The sequence below is a fragment of the Chiloscyllium plagiosum genome, unplaced genomic scaffold (assembly GCF_037043375.1).
Source record: "Chiloscyllium plagiosum isolate Xiang-an unplaced genomic scaffold, Cpla_swu_hap1 HiC_scaffold_4, whole genome shotgun sequence".
NCBI classification, from domain to species: domain Eukaryota; kingdom Metazoa; phylum Chordata; class Chondrichthyes; order Orectolobiformes; family Hemiscylliidae; genus Chiloscyllium; species Chiloscyllium plagiosum.
The window spans coordinates 52911579-52936216 of NW_028270142.1; the positions used below are offsets into that span (position 1 = coordinate 52911579).

Sequence of the window (24638 nt, forward strand, 5' to 3'; positions counted from 1 at the left end):
GGACATGGGCAGTAACTGAGAACTGGTGAATGGCACTGAACATTGTGCAGTCATCAGAGAACATTCTGAATTTGACCTTAGGTTTGGGTGCAGATAATTAAGTGGTGAAAGAGAAATAAACAACAGAATATTGGAGTCAGAAAGATGACAAAGAAAAAGCACGTTTTGAACCACAAAGATTGATATTTGTGATAGTTAATTTCAGAGTCAGAGAAACTACCCAATGGAACCTAACACATAGGAGAGGAGACACAGGGTATTTAGGCTAAAATGGACAGGACATAACAGTCTGTGGCTAGTTTAATTCGTATATTGTCAACCAATAAAACAACATCAATTTATTCGATGATTTTCAATGGTGAAGGAGACATTGTGGGGCAGGATAACTTGTAAAGCAACCAGGGATACTTGCACTTAACTGGGCATCTGCCACTCCTCCGAACTTGGTGTACCATTTGTATACAAGCAACAGGAACAGCACTGACACACTGTTATCTTGAAGGGAAAATTTGTAGTGCTGGTATCAAAATGTCAATTCAGAAAAAAGTTTAACGCTTAAAAGGTTCCTAATCTAGTGGAAGGATACATATTAATAAAAGGAAAGGACAGGAAAAAAAAAAATCAACTCTACCCTATTGAGTTAAGGACCATTCTCATGCACCATTTACCCAACTGTTTTCCATGCTATTCCATGTGAGAAACAATGAAAACATAATCTTTTGTCAATTTAGAAAGAAAAACTGAGAAATCCCTCTCCAACCAGTGGAGACAATCTACTCAGCATTAGTTACACAATGAATCATCGCAAATTACAATTAATGAGCAACTTGTCATCTGTAACTGGAGATTACGTCTTATCTCAGTAATCTAACAAATTCTTTTTTTATTTGCTCGTGGGATATGGACATCACTGGTTGTCCAGCATTTTATTGTCTGACCCTTGCTGTCCTGGAGAAGGTGGTGGTGAGCTACATTCTTGAACCGCTGCAGTTTACATGCTGTAGGTTAACCCACAATGCCCTTAGAGAGGGACTTCCAAGATCTCATTTAAAGAAATATAGCATCACCATGCCCACCAAATGTCTCAGTGGCGTATGTTCTAAAGAACTTCCTCTAAAGAAATACTAGCGTCTAGCTCGATTTGGGGTGACTTCTAACCCCACCTTCACTATCTACTCTAAACAATGTGGTGGTTGGGGAGGTCTTGAAGAGCATTGCAAAAAGGGTAATGAAGAAGGAAACTCGGTGGGGTGCAAATCCACTCAAAACTAATTTTACCCTTTCTAATTTTTAATGAATAAAAGGGAAGGTGTATTTTACGTAGAGACTCTCTAATTGTCCACAGAACTCAGATACTCAGGTTAATAGTGGTAAAGGGCATGACTTTTCTCCCAAGCCACACTAAAAGCCATGTTATGATGAAGTGAAATTATGTACGGACACATTATTTAGCACCAAGATGCAAATAGCCAAAATTGTGGTTCAGATAGGAAGTTACAAGGTTGCAAGCATAAACATCACCAATGGCTCCAGATAATCTAGTAATCAAATATTCTGACTGATGTACTGGATTTCAATAACATAAACCATTTAGCACTTGTTTCTAGTACGAATGATTCCTAAGGAAATATTACCAATGATAATATCTCAACCTGGCTGGTAGGGCACAACAAGGAATCAGAACTTGGTCATTTCTTTTATAATTGGCCTGATTTCCTTATACACAACCAAAAAAGCAAATCAAGAAGGAAACATAACATTGGCTAAATGTTATACTTAAGTGCAACATCATGATCCAAAATACAGTTTGCATTTATCTTTTCTTAAATGATGTAACTGTTTAACCTTATCTGTTGCCAATGCTGTCAAAGTGTTAGTACAAATTACTTTGCCAGTAGATGCTTAATTTAGTTTTATTATGTCAGTTCAGCTTAAACTATTATACTAATGGATATAAAAGTATGTGATTAAATTTCCTGTATGAGATCGCTACAAATATTAATCTAAGAATAATATTTCTTGGCAGGATACCAATGCTTTTCAAAGGATGCACCTTATATGAACATTTTCTAACTCTCATCACAATATTCAGGACTTCCCATGGAATCTACAGCTAATGAAACATATAACACAATTTCTTTTTTAATTATTTGTACAGATAATGCCTTCCAAGAGAACGCCTCCATTTTAGCATTAGAAATCCTGCAAAATTACCACTAGTCTAATCTGAAATAAATGCTGTTGTTTTAAAATCATGAACTCATGATTTTACTGGCTTTCAAAGCAAACATTTTGGTCAAATTGGATTTGCAAGGACAAAAGATGGGGACTTCCTCAGGATCAAGCAGTTCTAATATACAGATAATATTGTGGTTAATTCCATTAAAGAAAAGTACAGCCCAAAATGTATCTCCTTTGTTAGCTCCACCAGTCGAAAACCTTGACCTTAGATGTGCTTTTGACATGTTACAGTATGGACTTGATTTATTTTCCTACCATTTATTTTGTGAATTAGAATATGTTAAGGCATCTGGCTGGGTGTATGAATAGGAAGGGCTTAGAGGGATATGGGCCAAGCGCTGGCAAATGAGACAAAATGAGGTTCGACATTTTATTAGCATTTCAATTGTAAGCCATACCTAGTGTTCTCCGTTATGTCTGTTTGAGATGTCAATAAGAAACCTGCTTCTGTCGTCAATGATCCAGATATTTCCCGAGCTTTCTGTGGTATTTTAAAGCCCACAATTAATTCAAAACCTTTCTCATCACGCGCAGCTACAGGGATTCTTGTAGGACATACCGATTCTGAAGAACAAATGAGACAGAATGAGGTCAATATTACTGTGTACAGGAACCTGCTTCATATTGTTTAGTGTACACAAGATTCAATTAAGTTAGATTAGATTCAAGTGTACCTTGCTTTCCCTAAGCCTTATTTATGTTATCTTGTTTTCAGTTACAATCACATTGCAAGAACATTGTAGCAATACCAAAACCAGCAGGTCTTTGACAAAAAAGATCACTTTGCTGCAAAAGCTGTGTCCAGAGATCATGACAACTGAACGTAGGTGAAGAATGATTTTAACTCTTAAACCATGCAGTTGATTTCCAACCTGTCTGCTCAGTTGAAACCAGGTAGCTTAGCAGTTAAAATAGACCACATCACTTCCCCACCAATGCCCCACATGCTCTTCAACTTTAGCCTGGTGATCAAAAATTCCAGTGAGTTCCTTTATTCTACACTATATGTTTGAGTTCTCATGACATCATACAACAAAGGCCACAGCTTTCATTTCAAAGTCAAGTGAGTTTATCTCTAGAAGTTTGTCATTCAAAATCTGTGTTCATTTTTCCTTTCTGATCCACTACGCCACACAGTTAAAGTTAGATCACCAACTCTCAAACTCTTTCCTGCTTTTACACCAGGAGAACTCGCCGGAAACCACAGTAAGTATTGGTGTCTGTTGTGATTCTAGGTTCTTCATCCAAACTCACTAATTAACTCCATAAGATGGGTAAATTATAAGCAATTTTAATTTATTTCAAAACTCCATCTAATATATACATTATGTATAATACGTAATGTACACATGTTACAGGATAGCTCACAAACGGGTATAAATCTAAAGATTCAGCAACCACAGTATCTCCTAGTAATAGCTGTAACCACTCACATGTATAATTAAGTGTCTGCTGGTTACTTCTTCGTTGATATTCTGGTCTCTTGATTGTTTACATCTTCTCTTATCGCGACGTGCCCTTTTTTTCATAACTTAAGAGTGAAAAGACACAGTAGGGTGGTTGCAAAACTGTTTACATAAAAGATAAGTTGGGAAACATGGTGGACCAGTGGTTAGCACTGCTGCCTCATGGCACCAGGAACCTGGTTATGATTCCAGCCTCGGGCATCTACCAGTGTGGAGTTTGCACGCTCCTCCCATATCTGCGTGGGTTTCTGCCGGCTGCTGCCCATAGTGTCCATGGATGTGTAGGCTAGGTGGATTAGTCATCGTAAGAATAAGAGGGTGGGGTTATGAAGTTTGGATGCGCCGCTCTTTGGAGGGTTGGTGTAGACATGATGGCCTGAGGGCCTCCTTCTGCACTGTAGAGATTTTAAGGATTCTATGATCTCTGGATAATCCATTTGTAGTGCATTTCTCCCTTTTAATCTCCCTTGACACCTTCAGGCATGACATTCCAGAGCAGCTAAGTAACTAGCTTGCCACCCACTTTGTAATGGATTTCATAGATGATATCTCTTCATCTTTATTTCAAGTCACTGTAATCTGGGTATACACTTATCAGTGGCTTATGCCAAATTATTTCCAAGTGTTTGCCGTCAATTTCCATAACAAATCATCTACTAAATAGGTATATGTGGAATCTTGAGATTCCAGAATGAGTTCTCACTCTCCATGTTTGAATAGTCGGATTGCTGTTGCAAAACATGTTTGGAGGCAAATGCTGTTGGCTTTCCATCTTGCATAAGGTATGCTTGTAAGCCTTTTGGAGATGCACTGACCTCCAAAACTACATCCTTTCTTAGTTGTAATACCATAGAACATGTTTCTTCTGACAATACTTGTTTACATAACTTAAACAAGTGCTGATTGTCCTCCTGACTGCAACCAGAATCATGTTCCTGCACTGCCGACTCTGATATCCTCCTACTCAGCATACCATGCAGTAGTCTTGGCCTACAAGTTACCTAGCTCTCATCCAGTAAAAATGACTCTTATTTTAGAACATAGAAAATAGAAAAGTACAGCACAGAACAGGCCCTTTGGCCCACGATGTTGTGCCAAGGTTTAATCCCAATGTTAAACACGATAACTTAACCTACGCACCCCTCAATTCACCGCTGTCCAAGTGCATGTCCAGCAGTCGCTTAAATGTCCCTAATGACTCTGCTTCCACCACGACCGCTGGCAACGCATTCCTTGCATTCACAACTGTCTGCATAAAGAACCTTCCTCTGACGTCCTCTCTATACCTTTCTCCTAATATCTTAAAACTATGACCCCTCATACCAATTGATCCTGCCCTGGGGAAAAGTCTCTGGCTATTGACCCTATCTATTCCTCTCATTATCTTGTATACCTCGATCAGGTCTCCTCTCTTCCTACTTCTCTCCAGAAAGAAATGTCCGAGCTTATTCAATCTCTCTTCGTAAGGCAAGCCCTCCAGTCCAGGCAGCATCCTGGTAAACCTTCTTTGCACCCTCTTCAAAATCTCTGTATCTTTTCTATAATAGGGCAACCAGAACTGGACACAATATTCCAAATGTGGTCTCACCAGAGACTTGTAGAGCTGTAGCAAAACCTCGTGCCTCTTAAACTCGATTCCCCTGTTAATGAAAGCCAAAATACCATATGCTTTCTTAACAACCCTATCCACTTGGGTGGCAACTTTGAGGGATCTATGTACTCCCACACCCAGACCCCTCTGTTCCTCCACACAGCCAAGAATCCTGTCTTTAGTCCTATATTCAGCATTCGAGTTCGACCTTCCAAAATGCATCACTTCGCATTTGTCCAGGTTAAACTCCATCTGCCATTTCTCAACCCAGCTCTGCATCCTGTCTGTGTCACGCTGCAGCCTGCAATAGCCCTCGATACTATCGACAGCACCTCCAACGTTTGTGTCATCTGCAAATTTACGAACCCACCCCTCAACTTCCACATCCAAGTCAATTATAAAAACTACAAAGGCCCAAGAACAGAACCCTGCGAGACCCCACTCAACAATGACCTCAAGGCAGAATACCTTCCATCTACTACCATTCTCAGCCAACCAATTCTGAATCCAGATAGCCAAATCTTCCTGTATCCAATACTTCCTGACTTTATGAATGAGTCTACCATGGGGAACTATATCAAATGCCTTGCTGAAGTCCATATACAGCACATCCACTGCTCGACCTTCGTCGACCTGTCTTGTCACCTCCTCAAAGAACTCAATAAGATTTTTGCGGCATGACTTTATTTTCTGACATCTTTTAGCAGTGAGTCAATATCATAATTATTCCTCTTCTCCAGAAGACTACTTTCGGAAGACTTTGATCAGAATTGAAGCAACGTTTAGCCCTATTACCCTTTCAAACATTTGAGCTTCCAAAACTTGCAGTTCCTGCCTTGTCATAGTTGATCCTTGTGGCAGTTACCTGTCAACCTTCAGCTCCAACTGGTGCATTCTGAAGTTCAATTTTATATAAAGCTAATGCTCTAGCATGTTTTAACATTTAATAGAGACTAGCTGGTCTTCCTCAGATAAATTGATTCCATGCAGCTGCTTGCTTTCAAAACTGACAATTTCAGCAATTGTTGTTCGGTGATAGATAATTCTGAATGGCATAATTCAATCCTTCGTTTAAAATGCCTACATTTTGGTAGGGTCTTTCATTTCATAATCTAAACTTTCAAACTCCCGACCACAGGGTATTTGTAACCCCTGTATACTGTGGAGAGATTCAGCAATGAAGTTTCATTTAAAAAAAACTCCTTCTTTTCCAACTGCATTTCAGCATTTGACCACACTCATTGTTTTTCAATTTCACACTTTTTTTTGTCACTTGTGCAGGCATGGTGCCCAAGAACAGTTCAATGGTCCTTCAGTTTTTCTACTCATTTCAAAACTGACTGCACAGTGCAACTCTAAATTAACTAGGAGAAAGTAAGGACTGCAGATGCTGGAGATCAGAGCTGAAAAATGTGTTGCTGGAAAAGCACAGCAGGTCAGGCAGCATCCAAGGAGTAGGAGAATCGACGTTTCGGGCATACGCCCATCTTCAGGCCTGAAGAAGGGCTTATGCCCGAAACGTCGAATCTCCTACTCCTTGGATGCTGCCTGACCTGCTGTGCTTTTCCAGCAACACATTTTTCAGCAACTCTAAATTAATCCAACTGTCCCTCCAGTTAAGGTACTCACCATTGAGGAAAGTATTATCTATTAAGGGGTGATTTTTGCTGAATTCAAGTTTCACCATCTGCTGTAGTGGGATTCGAATCCATGTCCCCAGAACATTAGCCTGGGTTTCTGGATTATGAATCCTGTGATGATTTGGATATGCCGGTGTTGAACTGGGGTGGACAAACTTAAAAATCACACAACACCAGGTTATAGTCCATCAGGTTTATTTGGAAGCACTAGCTTTTGGAGCACTGCTCCTGCACAACTACCTGAAGAAGGAGCAGCGCTCCGAAATCTAGTGCTTCCAAGTAAACCTATTGGACTATAACCTGGTGTTGTGTGATTATTAACCTATTAAGGGACATTTCCTCCTAAGGCTTACACACAGCCTCTTTAAAGCAACAATTTTGTCTGTCGCTCCTTCTGTAGTCGACAAACTTACGATACCACTGCCAAGTTGTATTTCTGGGTTCCTTAATGCAAACTTACCAATCATCCACACGTGATTGGTAAACTATACATAGGTCCAATTTGTTTGAAGACTGCAGCTGACAAACATGACACAATAGCTCGACAAAGAGGTCAACTTGAGGGCTTCAGCAACTATCATTACTTCCAGCAATAGCTACAATTACTCATACACTCCATTGATGACATACTGTTTTACATCCTCATTCCTTGATCATTTGTGTGATAGCACAACAGTGGACTGTCAACGGTCACCTTCATTTCCGCAGTCCAGCAGTTGCTTTCCTTTTTCAATGGACAGGCAGTTGACCTGCAAGAATGTAAATAAGGCACAACACTTCCTATTGCCTAGCAGTTTCATCTTTTAATCCCAGAGAAGACTGGACATTCCGTGAGATTTGGCAATCCTAGCCATTCATGTTTTCATTTCTGATATTTTCTGCTCTACATTCTTTGACCTTTTAGCAGTTTGCCAATTTTTTTTTGGTTGAACTTTAAGAGTTCTGTGAGGCTTTTCAAAGAACTGGCAAATGCTCCTGGCATTTTGACTAGCACTTATTCCTCAAGATCATGAAAAAGAAGGGATTATCTGGTCATTTGTTTCAGTGATATTTGTGGAACCTTGCTGCAAATAAAATGGCTTCTGCATTTTTCAATATACTACCATGACTATAATTCAAAAGTACCCAATTGGCTGCAAGTATTTTTAGGTGTCCCAGAGTTATGAAAGTTCTATATGGAAGTATTGTTTGTCCACCCTTGATCGAAAATTTTCTACTTCATAGTGAAGATAAGATACCATGGAATCTAAGGAAATTTGGCTAATTGAATCCAGAATTGGCTTAGTGGCAGGAAACAGAGGATGATGGCCAAAGGATGTTTTTGTGATTGGATGCCTATGGCCAGTTGGGGTTCTACTGGGGTCAGAGTTGCTGCCCTCGATGTTTGTGGCATAAATAAACCACATAGACTTGAATGTAAGAGAGTCAGTCAGTAAGTTTGTGGGATTTACGAAAGTTCTTGGGGTGCTAAATAACGAGGAGGGAACCCTCAAAATAATATGGATGGCTGGTCAGATGGGTAATAGGTGGCAAATAGAATTCAACTCAGCTAATTATAAGGTGATGCACTTAGGCAGTACAAACAACGCAAAGAAATACGTGATGAATTGTAGGACTCTGAGATCGACTGAGGCTCAGAGGAACCTTGGTGTGCCCATACACAGGTCCCTTAAGGTAAAGGAACAGGTAAATTTAGCTGGTTAAGAAAGCCTATGGAATTCCTGCTTTTATTAGCCGAGACATATATTTCAAGATCAGAAAGTTTATGGTGGAACTGTAAACATTGGTCAGGCCACAGCTAGAGTATTGGGTGCAATTCTGGAGGGATTGGCATTCTAGGAGGAATAAAATAACTAGGTGAAAGTGAGGACTGCAGAGGCTGGAGATCAGAGTCGAGAGTGTGATGCTGGAAAAGCACAGCAGGTCAGGCAGCATCCGAGGAGCAGGAGAGTTGATGATTCAGGGAAAAGCCCTTCATCAGGAATTATAGGAGGGATGTCAATGCACTAAAGAGGATGCAAAGGAGATTTACCAGGTCGTTGCTTAGTGTGGGGAGTTTCACTTATAAGAAGAGATTAGAGAGAATGAGATTGCTTTCCTTTGAGCAGAAGAGGCTAAGGGGGGAGGAGGGGGTGTGTGTGGGGAGGGGGTATGATGAGATGTGTAAAATTATGAGGGCCATAGATAGGGTAGATAGAAAAGAACATTTTCCATTTGATATAGGGATCAATGACTAGGGAGCATAGATATAAGATCATAGGTAGGAAGCTTGGAGGGGATATGAGGAATCTATTTTTTCACCCAGAAGATGGTGAGAATCTGGAACTCACTGGCTAGAGGGTGGTAAAGACAGAAACCCGTATAATATTTAAGAAGTATTTACATGTACACCAGATATATGGCAAGGTGTAAAAGCAATGGGCTGAGTGCTGGAAAATGGGATTATAATAGTAATGTGGTTGGTTTGACCAGTACAATCTCAGTTAGTCAAAGTGTCTTTGTTTTTGGTGCTGTAGACCTCCATGACTATAGCACAGTTAATTGTAAGGATGAATGAGTAAGTGACTTTGAGGAGTCAGCAGAGCATAAGAGCAGCACAAACAAAACGGTAAGTCAACTACCACCATCTAATCTGAAAAGGTAAATGAGTGGGTTGGTGGGAAACATGTTAGAGAAGTGGAGAAGGAAGTACAGAGGCACAAAGCTCCAGCTCTTTCTCAGGTTTCTAGTAATAGTATCCAGATGATTCAGCTTTGGCCTCCAGAGGCACACAGATATTTTGAGAGTGTTTACAACCTTAAATGGTGGGTGAAAAATAGGAAGCAATTATTCCTGTCTATCCTATCTATGGCCCTCATAATTTTATGCGTCTGAATCTTCTATTTGGGATCGTATCCTTAAAAATGTACCTTTTGGATTTTTCCTCATGCACAAAAATCTTCAAAATGAATAAAGGTCTTCAGCTTACAAGGCATATATCCCACCATCATAATGTACCAAAACACTTGACAGCTACTGAGGTACTTTTCAAATCTAATGTACTTTGCAATGTAAGAAACACAGGAGACAATTTGCACACCGCAAGGTGGATGGCATGATTGCTCAATGGTTAGAACTGCTGCCTTCACAATGCCAGGGACCTGGGTTAGATTCCAGCCTTGGGCAACTGCCTGTGTGGAGTTTGCATGTGCTTTCTGTTTCTGTTGGGTGCTCCAGTCTCTTCCACAGTCTAAAGATGTTTTGGTTAGGTGGATTGGCCATGTATTGTGTCTAAGGAGGTGTAGGCTAGGTGGATTAGTAAATTGGGAAGACGGGTCTGGGTGGGATGCTCTTTGGAGGGTTGGTGCAGACTTGATGGGTCAAATGGTCTCTTTCTGCACTGTAGGGATTCTAATATCTCAACACAGAAATGTGATTAAAAACAAATCATCTGTTTTTGGGTGTTTATTGATAGCTAAATATTGACCAGGAAGACCTCTATTTAGAAGTAGTGCCATGGGAATGTTTTCATCCACTTCAAAAGGTAGACAGGGCCCTGGTTTAACATCTCATCAAAATGACAGCACTTCCACCAGCGTAGCACTCCCTCAGTAGTGCACTGGCAATGTAAGCCTACATCAAGAAGTAAGGTTGAATAAATGTCCATATTAGATATGATTATGATTTTTTTTTTCTTTTATGTCATATACTTAATGGGACAGACTTTAGAACAGTTTTTTGTCAGCAGGCCTTTTGCTGCATTGGAATTAGAAAAATTGACTGACACAACATATGGGTTAGCATACTAAAGTAAATCAGCTGGCTGTTGAGAACTCATCCCATTGATTTCAATTATCCCTATTATGTCTATGAAGAAAAGTATTTACATGCCCATGCCTATCCATATTCAGTGGCACTCCTTTCATTATTTTCCCATTTATGAAGGGGATTGTTTTTAACTGTATTTGATATTGGCTGAGAACAGCAGAATCCCAGGAACAGAACAGCAACTGAACCCCAGACAAATTAACTATGTCCAATACAGTCCAACAAAATTGAAGGTAAATATATTATTATTTTGCCTGGGTGTTTCTTTCATAAATGGGTGAATTATTTTTGCATGTTTCTTTCAATAGCAGTAAGGGTGGCTCTATGCAGTTGTGGTTTCCGTGTAGATTCAGAATATTATCGCAATTTCCTTCTGTAATGTCTGGCACCATTCACTTGTACAGGATATTCCGCAATCGAGCATTTAACGAAATCTATCACACAGATACTATATGTTTCCTATCCACCCAACAACCTTGACATCAGTCAGAAGGCTGGGATATTCAACAAAAGAGCCCTTACAAATCAAGCCAAGTTTATTTTAAGCACTATTTCGACATGCCAAATTCGATTGTAGGACAACATTATACTCCAGATTACCTGATTTCACTGTGCAAGTGAGAAAACAGGCAATAATTTATTATAGGAATAACAACAGGCCATTCAGGCCTGTGGACCTCTTCTGTCTGTTTACCTAAGCCCTGCCTCCTCTCTGGAGCACTGGAATGACCATCAAGTCCTGTTGTGACCAACTCAAGATTTTCTTTCGGACTGGTCAGAACAGCCCCAGCACATCTATCTTAAATTCTGAGAGACCCCTTAAAAAATCCCAGAAGGTTGGCAACCCTTGTACAAAAATGTTCAAGGGACAGTGAGAGATCCTATTTGGAAGGATGAAGTAGAATTATAATACTTATGCATAAACCCATACTTGCAAACTTATATTTGTTGGTGAATCCGCTGTTATAGATATGCAAAATTGCAAGCATTATAATCTCTGGCTGCAATATCTTTTAAAGTATTTGGGGAACTTCCTGTCTTAAATGAAGAAGGATAGCAGGTATGGGAGTAATAAGAGAAAGATAGCTGTGTTCTCCTGAGATACTCATTTGGGCTCGGAATGAATAGTAATGGCTGCATTCACAAGCATAGACTGTCCAATGTGGTAAACACTGAGAAATGCCAGTCAATATTATTTTCACATGAAAGGGAGGAATTATTGTGGAACTATAAAAAGAGAGGGTGGCATAGTGGCTCAGTGGTTAGCACTGCTGCCAGGGACCCGGGTTTGATTCCTCAGGTATGTGGAGTTTGCACATTCTCCCCGTGTCTGAGTGGGTTTCCTCTGGGTGCTTTGCTTTCCTCCCACAGTCCAAAGATATGCAGGTTAGGGTGAATTGGCCATGGTAAATTGCCCAGAGTGTCCAGGGATGTGTCGGTTAGTTACATTAGTCAGGGGAAATGTGGGTGGATTACTCTTTGGATGGTCGGTTTGGACTTGTTGAGCCAAATGGCCTGTTTCCACACTGTAAGGATTCTATGAACTTGCCAAGACATTGCATCAACCTTCTTTCAGCAGATTTCCAATGCAGTTTTCAGAGTTACAAAGTAGTCCTTTGCTGGACTGAGGGTAGGTGAAGATTGTCAGATTCAATAAAAAGTGTAACGGTGTCTCTTTGGTTCAAATTGTGAATTTGGCAGAGGTTATGGGTTCAAGTCTTGGTGCATTCATTGAACACAATATAAACTGACACATCAGCGTAATATTGGGGCAGTGCTGCCTTGTCAGAGTTGGTTTCTTTCGGATGTGATGTTAAACCAACGACTTAGCAGTCAGTTCATATGGATACGTTACAGTAACTAGATCTATTAACCATAAATAATTTCAGTTGAATTTACCGATTAATAAATATCTTTACAGCAGATGTGTATCTAGAAAGAAAATCCCTGTGGATGTTTCTATATTAAGTTGTAGCCCGCTGAAGTTTCTATTTTTTGTTGTGTACCGTATATGACTTGGATATCCTGTTTGGATGAAAACCAAGAAGCTTTCATACTGCAAAGAGATATGACATTGGAAGTGAAATGCTAATTATCTGCAAAAGCTATCAAGTACTCCACGAAAGACTCAATAATATAACACCACCTGACTGAGGTAAACCCAGGAGAAATGGGAGAGGATGCAGCAATAAAAAGGGAGACACTAAACGGTAATTTATAATAAACTTTTTTCTGCATATGAACAGGAGGAAGAAATTCAGTCATTTCATTGTCATAACTTCTTCGTGATAAAGTGAAACTATATTAACTACGATTGTGGTTGCAGCTAATGATTAAAAGGATCAAAGGATTTGCTGGAATTTCTGAAGGAACAGTGGATAGATCCCCACATATTTTTATCACTGGTTTCAATGCTTTGTTGACAAGTGCATTAATTGTTTATATTTCAACGTTCAGCTCTTCCAATCTTGCCTTGTAAACACTTTAACAACACACATCTTCCTCCATCCAAGAGGGTAGGACATTCTTTACTGTGGATGTCTCTAGCCTTCCCCGTCATTTCATGACTATCTCATGGATGGTAAAATGTTAATAAATGACTAGATAAACCAGATAATCTCTGAAGCAATTACTGAAGCAATTGCTTCTGAACTGCATTATCAAGCTTTGCAGAAGTGGAACAGCTCTGGGATTTGTGGTAAATTGCAACCATGAAAACTCAAAAGCAAAATGTTTCATCAGAATGTGGTTAAATTGCTACAATGTCAACAAGTAATTCTGGTAAGTCAACACTTACCTTCACATATCTTCTGCTGCATTGCTTCCTTAATTCTGTCTATAGTTCCATAATCGTCAGCAAATATAACATAAGTTGTTGACGGCTTGTTGCCAATCATTTTAAGCTCTGATTCGGTTATTTCCGATCCGACTCCGACAGCAAACAGGATAATTTTGTCAGCACGTGCTTCAACAGAAGCATCAACAACATCATCCTGAGACTTTCCATCCGTGACAACAACAGCTATTTTGTTTTTAGCTGTCTTATTTCTTTGTGAAGATGGAAAAACAATTTCTGTTGCAAACTTGATAGCACGACCTGTTTGAGTATTTCCACCAAGGTATTGGATATTTTCTATTCCAGCAATTAGTTCTTTATTGGTCAGGAATTGGCCAAACGAAATCTCCAGACGTGGAGTGTCGCTGTACTGGATAACTGCTACTTGAGTGTATTCTGGTCCAATATCAAAGCCACTCGTGACATTAACAAGCCATGTTTTTGCTGTTTCAAAGTTGTTAAATCCCACACTCCAAGATCCATCCATGATGAAAACCAAATCATTCACTGCTGTTCTGCATCCTGTTGACAGATCAGAAATAACCAGTAGAAAAAAACCCTAAATATTTAAGTGCAAGCCAAAATGCTATTTCTGCTCTTGGCAAATTTTCCCACCAAGTTTACTGTTAAATCCATAGCACAATGCCACCAAAGTTTTGTGGAGTTGAAAGCATGAATATTGCTCAAAGGCCTGCAATGAGACGTTATTAAGGTACAAACAACAAGAACAACATTTGATACTTGCATGGTTCCTCTGGTTCCATTGGTCTCCATTTGATCAAAACATCCAGTTCAAATGTTAATCATGTCCTCCAAAAAGGTGAAGAAGTATGGGAATCTAAGGTCCATGCTATCATTAAATACAACAGAAATACAGAACATTCATAATTTAAGGATTTTTTTTCAATAAATCAACAACTTATATGGGAATGGAGCTGCCAATGCCACATCAGGATGTGGATAAAATCCAACTTTGCACTTTCCAGGAACAAGTAAGATGGAAATCAGAAATGATGATCTCAAAAAAGGCAAAATCTGTCTGCTCACACACCATTCCTGATCATGAAATTCACACAATGATCTACTTCTCTGCCACAAACATCCCGGACTTACCACTGGCTGGAAGCTTAATCTTATCAATTCCACAATGTAGTCAGACTGCAGATACTCTGTAATGAATGTCACAGCTCCTAACATCACTCCATCATCTACAAGGCTCAATTTAGGAATACCATAAAGTACTCACCACTTGTGTAACTGGCTTTGGTTGAACTATTCATGAATTTCATCACCACCTGGTTTACCACACTTTGTTTGATGGTACCCCTGCTGTTAAACAATATATTCTTCCCTTTCATCATCAGCAACATTCACCACTTACAGGATGTGTCGCTAAGTTTATTTGAACGCCAGAAGGAAAGAGTAAGATGGTAGCAGAGTAGGGTTCCTGAGCCCTGACTGATTTTCATTTCTTTTTGTTTTTTTTCCTCTCTTTTCTTGTGTTTTTCTATCTATACCTTTGCTTACCTCTTGTCCTGAGCTCAGAGGGCATTTGTGACAGCGATAGCTCAGTGCGGACCTCGAGTGAACCTAGCGCAGAAGTGAATGGGCCCAGTGCAGACCTCAAGAGAACCCTTACTGACTTTTCCGGGGCAAGCACAGAACCTCGCATCGGAATCAGTGGCTGCTACATCGGCGGTGGCAACGTCAGTGAAGTAAGCCCAAAGGCAAAAGATAGCAACTGAGGATTGATGACTTCATTGTTGGTTGGGTCAGGAACTGGTAGTGACTAAGCGGTGGTGGAAGGGCATCACAGTGACATCGAGGAGATGGGCCCAGCAGCAAGAGACACAATTCTGATGTTGGTTGGTCCGGCACAGGTGGCAGCGAGGTGGAGACATATTGGCCCAACAGCGAAAGATGACACCTGAGGGTAGGCAACTTGGTTGGGTCCAGTTTGGCGATGAAGCGATGGAGGAAGCATGGCTGCATAGGCGTTGCTGATAGTAATAAGCTGGTTCAAGACTGATGGACTCCCTTCAACCATATCATTTGTTTTATTTGTATTTGTAATATTACTCAAAATGGTGCCAAATTGTGGCAACAAATGAAAACTTTTCATAGTATTTCATTTTTCTAACTGTAAAATGCACCTGACAATAAAATCATTCATTCATAACTCCTAGCATTACAAACATCATGGTTAAGAATGAGAGCAGCAATGTCATAAGAAACTATCACCTCCAAGTTCCTCTCCAGGGCTCACATCAGGAACACTCTTTGAGTTATCACCTTTTCTTCATTCTGCTGGACCAAGACCCTGGAATTTCACTTTCACCACCATTATGAAAGCAACATCAACAAAAAGAGTGCAGCAATTCAAGAATGAAGGCAACCAGCAGCTTCCTGGGGCAACTGGGCTGGATTATAACTATAGCACTGCCAGTGTCAATCACTCTCATTTGAAGAACAAGTTTAAAAAGCACTTATAAAATGATTACCTCTGTACTTATATTCAGACCAGGAAGCTAAATGATTTACAGAAAATGTTGATCTATCTCTATGTTCATTCTTCGTCACATCATAGGCTAGAGGTATATTATTCTTCAATTTAATAAAAATGGAAATACATAGTCCTCTAAGTTTTACATAAAACAAGGCTGAAAAGTACCACCTTTTTCTTTAATTTCTCCAATATTGTGATATGGTTTGGATATGTATTCCAAAATAATCTTGACATAATTTCAGGATCCTCAAACAATGATGATACAAGCTACCTTATAATTACAGTCAAGGGTAAAGGGCAAGTTCTGATTGAGGTCTGATACTGACAACAAGATATGTAATGTAGAATTCTTACCTGCTCTTACGTTTTCATCCTGCACAGCTTCACTAAATAAATGAGATGACAAATAGATCACTACAGCTTGTAAAATGCATGACTTCATTGTACCTAAGGAGCAAAAGAAAGCAAATATTTTACTGACAGTATGTTACAGTGCAAAGTACAATTTGTAAATCTGACTGCTGAGGGGACCCCATTATCAAGAAAACTACGAATCACATTGTTGTTAGGTCATGAGAAACAGGAGAAGAATTAGGCTGTTTGGTTCCTCGAGGCTTCCACCATTAAATAATATCACTCTAAATGAGTTCAGAAACTTTACAGTCATATAGGCATTACAGGCTGAAAACAACCATTCAGCCCAGTGAGTTCTGCATTATACTTTCTGATTATTATGATCTTTATTGAACTGTTTCAACAGTTTGCATTTACTTATGCCTCTTTAATATTGGAAAATATTCAAGGTGCCTCACAAATGCATAATGAAAATTCTTGTCTGTGTGAATACTGACCACAAGCTATGACACAAAATTAATTTATATATATTTATATAAACAAATATATATAATACAATGCACTGTGATTTTTACCTATACTCATCTATATCACAACTGATCTGGATGTCTAAATGTTTGCATATGTTGGTGATGTGTAATCCAAAATGTACTTTAGCTTATCCTGATATGTGAACTTCGGGCTCAAATAACATTTAACCAAGAAGTGTTACTTTTGGCTACTAAATTATTAGTTTAATCGAGATCAATTATCTTTCAGCTGAAGTAAAAGAAAAGTATTTAATCAAAGGAATTTAGAGCCTTGTGAAGTATTATCCATAATCTAAGAAGTATTAAATTTGACTAATGTGAAGGCTTTCAGCTACAGTCAACCTCAATTCCAGTTAAATTAAGTGTAATTGATTAAAGAGGTCTCAGTCAGAATCTTTTCCCAACTGTGATATTCTTTATGGCTTGAATTATTGATTACACGATACCTGTATATTTGTAGTATATCATTCTTCCACCGTGGAAAAGGGGACAGAAATCACAACACAAATACCATAAGAAGTAAGAATTATTTGATTCTCTGGAATTGTTGCATCACTAATAAACACTATTAAGGTCCAAAAGATGTTCCAAGACCCTGGTATAATTGTGCTGTCTTGTTCAATTCGGATTTTGTCCCATTTTTATCACTGTCTCCAATGTTATTGACTCTAATTTACCTCAACATGCTTTCGATTACACTGTGTCTTGGCCAAATATTTCCCTGCACTATATTCCCTTTATATTCTCTTAGCTCTGTTTAAACTTCTTTATCTTCTTTAACCTAACAGCCTGGTCCCAATGAATGTGAGTCAGTGGCAGAATATCATTTCAGGGGTATTAATCAATTAATTGATTGAATAGAATCCCTACAGCATGGGAATAGGCCATTCAGCCTAACTGACCCTCCAAAGACCATCCCACCCAGACCCATTTCCCTACCCTGTCCCTATAACCTTGCAGTTCCCATGGCTAATGCACCTAACCTACACATGCCTGAACACTATGGGGCAATTTAGCATGACCAATTCAACTAACCTGCATATCTTTGGATTGTGGGAGGAAACTGGAGCACCTGGAAGAAACATGCAACTGCCACACAGAAGTACCTGAAGGTGGAACTGAACCTGTGTCCTTGGCGCTGTGAGGGAGCAGTGCTAACCACTTAGCCACCGTGCTTAGTAGCAGTGGAAAGATATTTCATTAACAGACAATGATTTAATCCCATTAAAGTTATATGTGTTATTAAACTGGTACTTTAATATCCAGGCATGCTTAGTGGTATGATGATTAATCAAAGGGATTTTCCAGCCACCTGACGCATTACAACTCCGGCAGCCATTGCTTCCTTTGGCATTGTAAGCAATAATATAAACGCCTCTGAAAAAAGTCACAACCAAAGCAGAAAGTCACATTCCCTGTAGATATTGCCTTCAGACTGGGCCAGTATTGATCATCTGGAATTTATTCAAAAAATTCAAATAAATCTCTTCTCTGAGATACTAACTTGTATGAATTATTCCAGTGAGTCAGAGGGCTAGTTTTGGACCCCATCATGAAACCTGATCAGCTCATGGAGGTATGACCAACACTGGCAGCTCACCCCAACTAAGCAGATGGCCAGGGCTAAGTAATCCCAGAACCAATGGATCAGATCAAAGCACTAGGCATGAACCCTGATGGATAACTGAACAAACGACAAGAGGGGTAAGCTCAACAAATGCCCCTCTCCTCAATGGTGGGGGAGCACTGCAAATTAGTGAAAAAGACAAGGCTGAAGCATTTGCAACAATCTTCAACCAAAACTCCTGAATCAATAATACATTCTAGTCTCTTGCTGAGGCCCCCAGCAGCAGAGCTGCCAGTCTTCAACCAAGTTAATTCACTCCATGAGGTATTAAGTATTAAGGACTGGTTTGCACTGCCACTGCAAAGGGTACTTCAACTGTTGTATTATCACATAGATTTTGGACAGACAGAATCGTACCTTGAAGAAAGTTACTGTGATGTTCCAAAATAAAGGTACCACGTTATAGGGTCATGTAGTCATGGAAACAAACCCTTTGGTCCAACCCATCCATGACAACCACAATTCCAAACTAAACTCGTCCCACCTGCCTGCTCCTGACACATATCCCTGTAAACCTTTCCTATTCATGTCCTTATCTAAGTGTCTTTTAAACATTGTAACTGTGCCTGTATCCACCACTTCTTCAGGAAGTTCATACCACACACAAACCACACTCTATGTAAAAAAAAGCCCCATGTCTTTTTTAAATCTCTCTCCTCTCACCTTAAAAATGTGTCCCCTAGTCTTGAAATCCCCATTCTATGGAAAAGACACTGACCATTAACCCTATCTCTAGCCCTCATGATTTTATGAGCCTGAGAAGATCACCTCTCAACTTCCTACACTCCAGTGAAAAAAGTCCCAGCCTATCCAGCCTTTCTTTATAACTCAATCCTTCAAAACCCAGCAACATCCCGACAAATCCCTTCTGAACCCTCTCCACCTTAATAATATCCTTCCTACAATTGAGCAACCAGAATTGGACAGAGTATTCCAGAAGAGGCCTCACTAATGTCCTGTACAACCTCAACATGACTTCCAACTCTTATACTCAAAGGACTGAGCAACGAAGGCAAGCATGCTAAACGTCTTTTTAACCACCCCACCGAACTCACCTCCACCTACCTCGACTGGGAAACTTTTAAAGAGCAACAGAGGATAACTAAAAAGGCATTACGTGGAAAAAAAAATGACATACGAAGGCAAACTGGCCAAAAACCTAAAGGAGGATAGTAAAGCCTTTTTAGGTATGTGAAAAGAAAAAAAATGGTTAAGACTAAAATTGGGCCCTTGAAGACAGAAACTGGTGAATTTGTTATGGGGAACAAGGAAATGGCAGAAGAGTTGAATAGGTACTTTGGGACTGTCCTCACTGGGGAAGACAGAAGCAATCTCCCAGATATAACTGTTGCTGAAGGATCTAGGGTAATGAATGAACTGAAGGGAATTTATATTTGCCAGGAAATGGTGTTGGAGAGACTGTTAGGTCTGAAGGCTGATAAGACCTGATGATCTGCATCCCAGAGTACTTAAAGAGGGGGCTCTAGAAATCATGGACACATTGGCAATCATTTTCCAATGTTCTATAGATTCAGGATCAGTTCCAGTGGATTGCAGAGTGTCAAATGTTGTCACACATTTCAAGAAGGGAGGGAGAGAGAAAACAGGGAATTATAGACCGGTTAGCCTGATGTCAGTGGTGGGAAAGATGCTGGAATCAATTATAAAAGATGAAATTACGACTCATTTAGATAGCAGTAAGAGGATAGGCCAGAATCAGCATGGTTTTATGAAGGGGAAATCGTGCTTGACTAATCTTCTAGAATTTTTTGAGGATGTAACTATGAAGATGGACAAGGGAAAGCCAGTGGATGCACTGTACGTGGACTTTCAGAAAGCTTTTGATAAAGTCCCACATAGGAGATTAGTGAGCAAAATTAGTGCACAGGGTATTCGGGGCAAGGTACTGACTTGGATTGAAAATTGGCTGACTGACAGGAAGCAGAGTAGTGATAAACGGGTCCCTTTCAGAATGGCAGGCGGTGACCAGTAGGGTACCACAAAGTTCGGTGTTGGGACTGCAGCTGTTTACACTTACATCAATGATATAGATGAAGGTATTAAAAGTAATATTAGCAAATTTGCTGATGACACAAAGCTGGGTGGCAGAGTGAAATGTGAGGAGGATGTTATGAGAATACAGGGTGACTTGGACAGGCCAGGTGAGTGGACGGATGCATGTTTAATGTGGATAAATGTGTGGTCATCTACTTTGGTGGCAAGAACAGGAAGGCAGATTACTATCTAAATGGAGTCAAGTTAGATAAAGAGGAAGTTCAACGTGATCTAGGTGTCCTTGTACATCAGTCAATGAAAGCAAGCATGCAGGTACAGCAGGCAGTAAGGAAAGCTAATGCCATGCTGGCGTTATAGCAAGAGAAATTGAATATAAGAGCAAAGAGGTCCTTCTGCAGCTGTACAGAGCCCTGGTGAGACCACAACTGGAGTATTGTGTGCAGTTTTGGTCTCCAAATTTGAGGAAGGACATTCTGGCTATTGAGGGAGTGCAGCGTAAGTTCACAAGGTCAATTCCCGGAATGGCGGGACTATCATATCTTGAAAGATTAGAGTGACTGGGCTTGTATATACTTGAGTTTAGAAGGATGAGAGGAGATCTGATTGAGACGTATAAGATTATTAAAAGATTGAACACTCTGGAGACAGGAAACATGTTTTCACTGATGGGTGAGTCCAGAACCAGAGGACACAGTTTAGAAATAAGGGGTAGGCCATTTAGAACAGAGTTGAAGAGAAACGTCTTCACCCAGAGAGTGGTGGGTATATGGAATGCTCTGCCCCAGAAGGCTGTGGAGGCCAAGTCTCTGGATACTTTTAAGAAAGAGATGGATAGAGCTCTTAAAGATAGTGGAATCAAGGGTAATGGGAATAAGACAGGAACAGGATACTGATTGTGGATGGTCAGCCACGATCATAACAAATGGTGCTGATGGCTTGAAGGGCCGAATGGCCTACTCCTGCACCTATTGTCTATTGTCTATTGAAACACATAAAAGTGGATAAAGCCCCAGGACCTGATCAGGTGTACACTAGAACTCTGTGGGAAGCTAGGGAGGTGATTGCTGGGCCCCTTGCTGAGATATTTGCATCATCGATAGTCACAGGTGAGGTGCCAGAAGACTGGAGGTTGGCTAATGTGGTGCCACTATTTAAGAAAGGTGGTAAGGAAAAGCCAGAGAATTACAGACCAGTGAGCCTGACATTGGAGGGAATCCTGGGGGACAGGATGTGCATGCATTTGGAAAGGTAAGGACTGATTAGGGATAGTCAACATGACTTTGTGCGTGGGAAATCATGTCTCACAAACTTGATTGAGTTTTTTGAAGAAGTAACAATGAGGATTGATGAGGACAGTGTGGTAGATATGATCTATACGGACTTCAGTATGGCGTTCGACAAGGTTCCCCATGCGAGACTGATTCGTAAGGTTAGATCTCATGGAATACAGGGAGAACTAGCCATTTGGATACAAAACTGGCTCAAAGGTAGAAGACACAGGGTGTGGTGGAAGGTTGTTTTTCAGACTGGAGGCCTGTGACCAGTGGCGTTCCACAAGGATCGGTGCTGGGTCCACTACTTTCCGTCATTTATATGAATGTCTTGGATGTGAGTATAAGAGGTATAGTTAGTAAGTTTGCAGGTGATCCCAAAATTGGCAGTGTAGTGGACAGCTAAGAAGGTTACCTCAGATTACAATGGGATCTTGATCAGATGGGCCAATGGGCTGAGGAGTGGCAGACGGAGCTTAGTTTAGATAAATGCGAGGTGTTGCATTTTGGGCAAGTAAATCTTAGCAGGACTTATACACTTAACGGTAAGGTCCTAGGGAGTCTTACTGAACAAAAACACCTTGGAGTGCAGGTTCATAGTTCCTTGAAAGTAGAGTTGCAGGTAGATATGATAGTGAAGAAAGTGTTTGGTATGCTTTCCTTTATTGGTCAGAGTATTGAGTACAGGAGTTGGGAGGTCATGTTGCAGCTGTACAGGACATTGTTTAGGCCACTGTTGGAATACTGCATGCAATTCTGGTCTCCTTCCTATCGGAAAGATGTTGTGAAACTTGAAAGGATTCAGAAAAGATTTACAAGTATGTTGCCAGGGTTGGAGGATTTGAGCTATAGGGAGAGGCTGAACGGGCTGGGGCTTTTTTCCCTGGAGCATCGGAGGCTGAGGGGTGACCTTACAGAGGTTGATAAAATCATGAGGGGCATGGAAAGGATAAATAGACAAAGTCTTTTCCTTGGGGTGGGGAGTCCAGAACTAGAGGAGAAAGATATAAAAGAGACCTAAGGGGCAACTTTTTCACGCAGAGGGTGGTACGTGTATGGAATGAGTTGCCAGCGGAAGTAGTGGAGACTGGTACAATTGCAACATTCAAGAGGCATTTGGATGGGTATATGAATAGGTAGGCTTTGGAGGGATATTGGCTGGGTGCTGGCAGGTTGGACTAGATTAGGTTGGGATATCTGGTCGGCATGGACACGTTGGACGAAGGGTCTGTTTCCGTGCTGTGACTCTATGACTCTATGACTAAGATAAGTTGAAGAGCCTCTTCTGTATTGTATGATCCCATGATCCATCAATTTGTCTGAGTTCAGGAGTGGAATTAAGAAAAACAATCGAGTTGGAGTACAGCAACCTTGTTCTCAGCACCTGCAATTGTAAATACCTTGCCTTTACTGAAGATCAGGCTTTTCCAATCTCTCCAATGGTCTGATTCTTTAGTGCTCCCTTTTACCAATAAATTCCCAAATAGACTTTTCTCTGGACCACCAAGATCCCTAACATAGCACAGGGTGACTCCTCTTCATTAGCATTCACAGAACACAAGCAGAATTTTGGAAAAAAGTACACCTCTTGTTGGTTGAGTCCTGCACTCTAAGATGTTAGTCCCATGATTTGATTCTTAAAAAAAAAGATGCAAAAGTTCCAAAAAGGCAACATGTGACTTACTCACGATTTCCACTTTGATGCCAACATTGTGCAGAGGCTCAGATTGTAGCTTTTAAAATGTAGCGATGGGGAAAAACAAAAGATAAAAGAAGCATAATAGGAAAAGTGAAAGGAAAACAAGCCAGGCCAATAAAAGGAAATCACCACACAGCGCACTGCACTCTACTTGGAAAAGGAAAGCAAGGACCTGCAAAGAGAAATGGAAGGGAAACACTTCATTATGGATGACCACACCTTTGACATTCTGTCAGAACTTCGATTATTCCTTTGTTTTAAATATCAACCTTTACTTTAAGGATTAGCAGTTAATTGAGTAAACCGTCTCAGTCTGGGTCTGAAGGGCTAAGAAGATTCAAAACTTAATGAATTTCTGATGCTACCTGAAAGGATCTTGACAATTACTTTCTGGTTTTAGAAAATCAACTTAAAAGTGGAGTCAATTTCAGGATTCACAAACTTGAGTTCATATCATACAACCAAACAGCCAGCTGAAATGATTGACTAATGTATACGCAGATATCAATGTAAAGTTGTGGAAAGTGATTTCAGCAAACTTAGCTGAAATGTTTACGGGACTGGTCAGTGCATCCACCACTATTATACATTCCTGAAAATCACTTCTGGACAAACCTAAGCAATGGATTATTGAATCACCTGGAAAAGAAAGAAGCACGTTATAATCTATTGTAGCAGGCCAGCATTGTGTACAAGTGCTTAACTCTGGAACTACATCAAAAGATCCAAATCTTACACTGAATGCGGCTTGTTCCATCCTCCAAGCCAGTGTCTGGAATCTTGAGACATTTACAAAGCTATGTTGTATAATAGCACTTTGGAATTAGATGTTCAATTACTGACAGGCACCCAAAATATAACACAAGGCTCCACAGGAGCATGTTTAGAAAACCAACCATGAACAATGCCAAAGAAGATTCCAAAGTTCCATCATGGCATGCAAGCATTTTAATGAAGTCCAAGAGGCTACTGCAATATTACAGCTTTCAGATACCCATCAGAGTACAGTGGTAAACTTGACACATCACATGGATAGCTTCAGTATAGCTGAAGC

At 40.2% G+C, this 24638-nt stretch overlaps 1 protein-coding gene across 1 annotated transcript in view; it reads right to left on the reverse strand.

Moving 5' to 3' along the window:
* LOC148150140 (collagen alpha-1(XXI) chain-like) overlaps positions 1 to 24638 on the reverse strand; it is a 58880-nt gene that overhangs the window by 22803 nt on the left and 11439 nt on the right. Inside the window, exons 2-4 of the mRNA XM_087986254.1 lie at positions 16442 to 16534; positions 13543 to 14103; positions 2640 to 2805 (exon numbers count right to left, since the gene is read on the reverse strand). Coding sequence (XP_087842380.1) covers positions 2640 to 2805; positions 13543 to 14103; positions 16442 to 16529 — 815 coding nt within the window. The 5' untranslated portion in view covers positions 16530 to 16534. The remainder of the gene's footprint in view (positions 1 to 2639; positions 2806 to 13542; positions 14104 to 16441; positions 16535 to 24638) is intronic.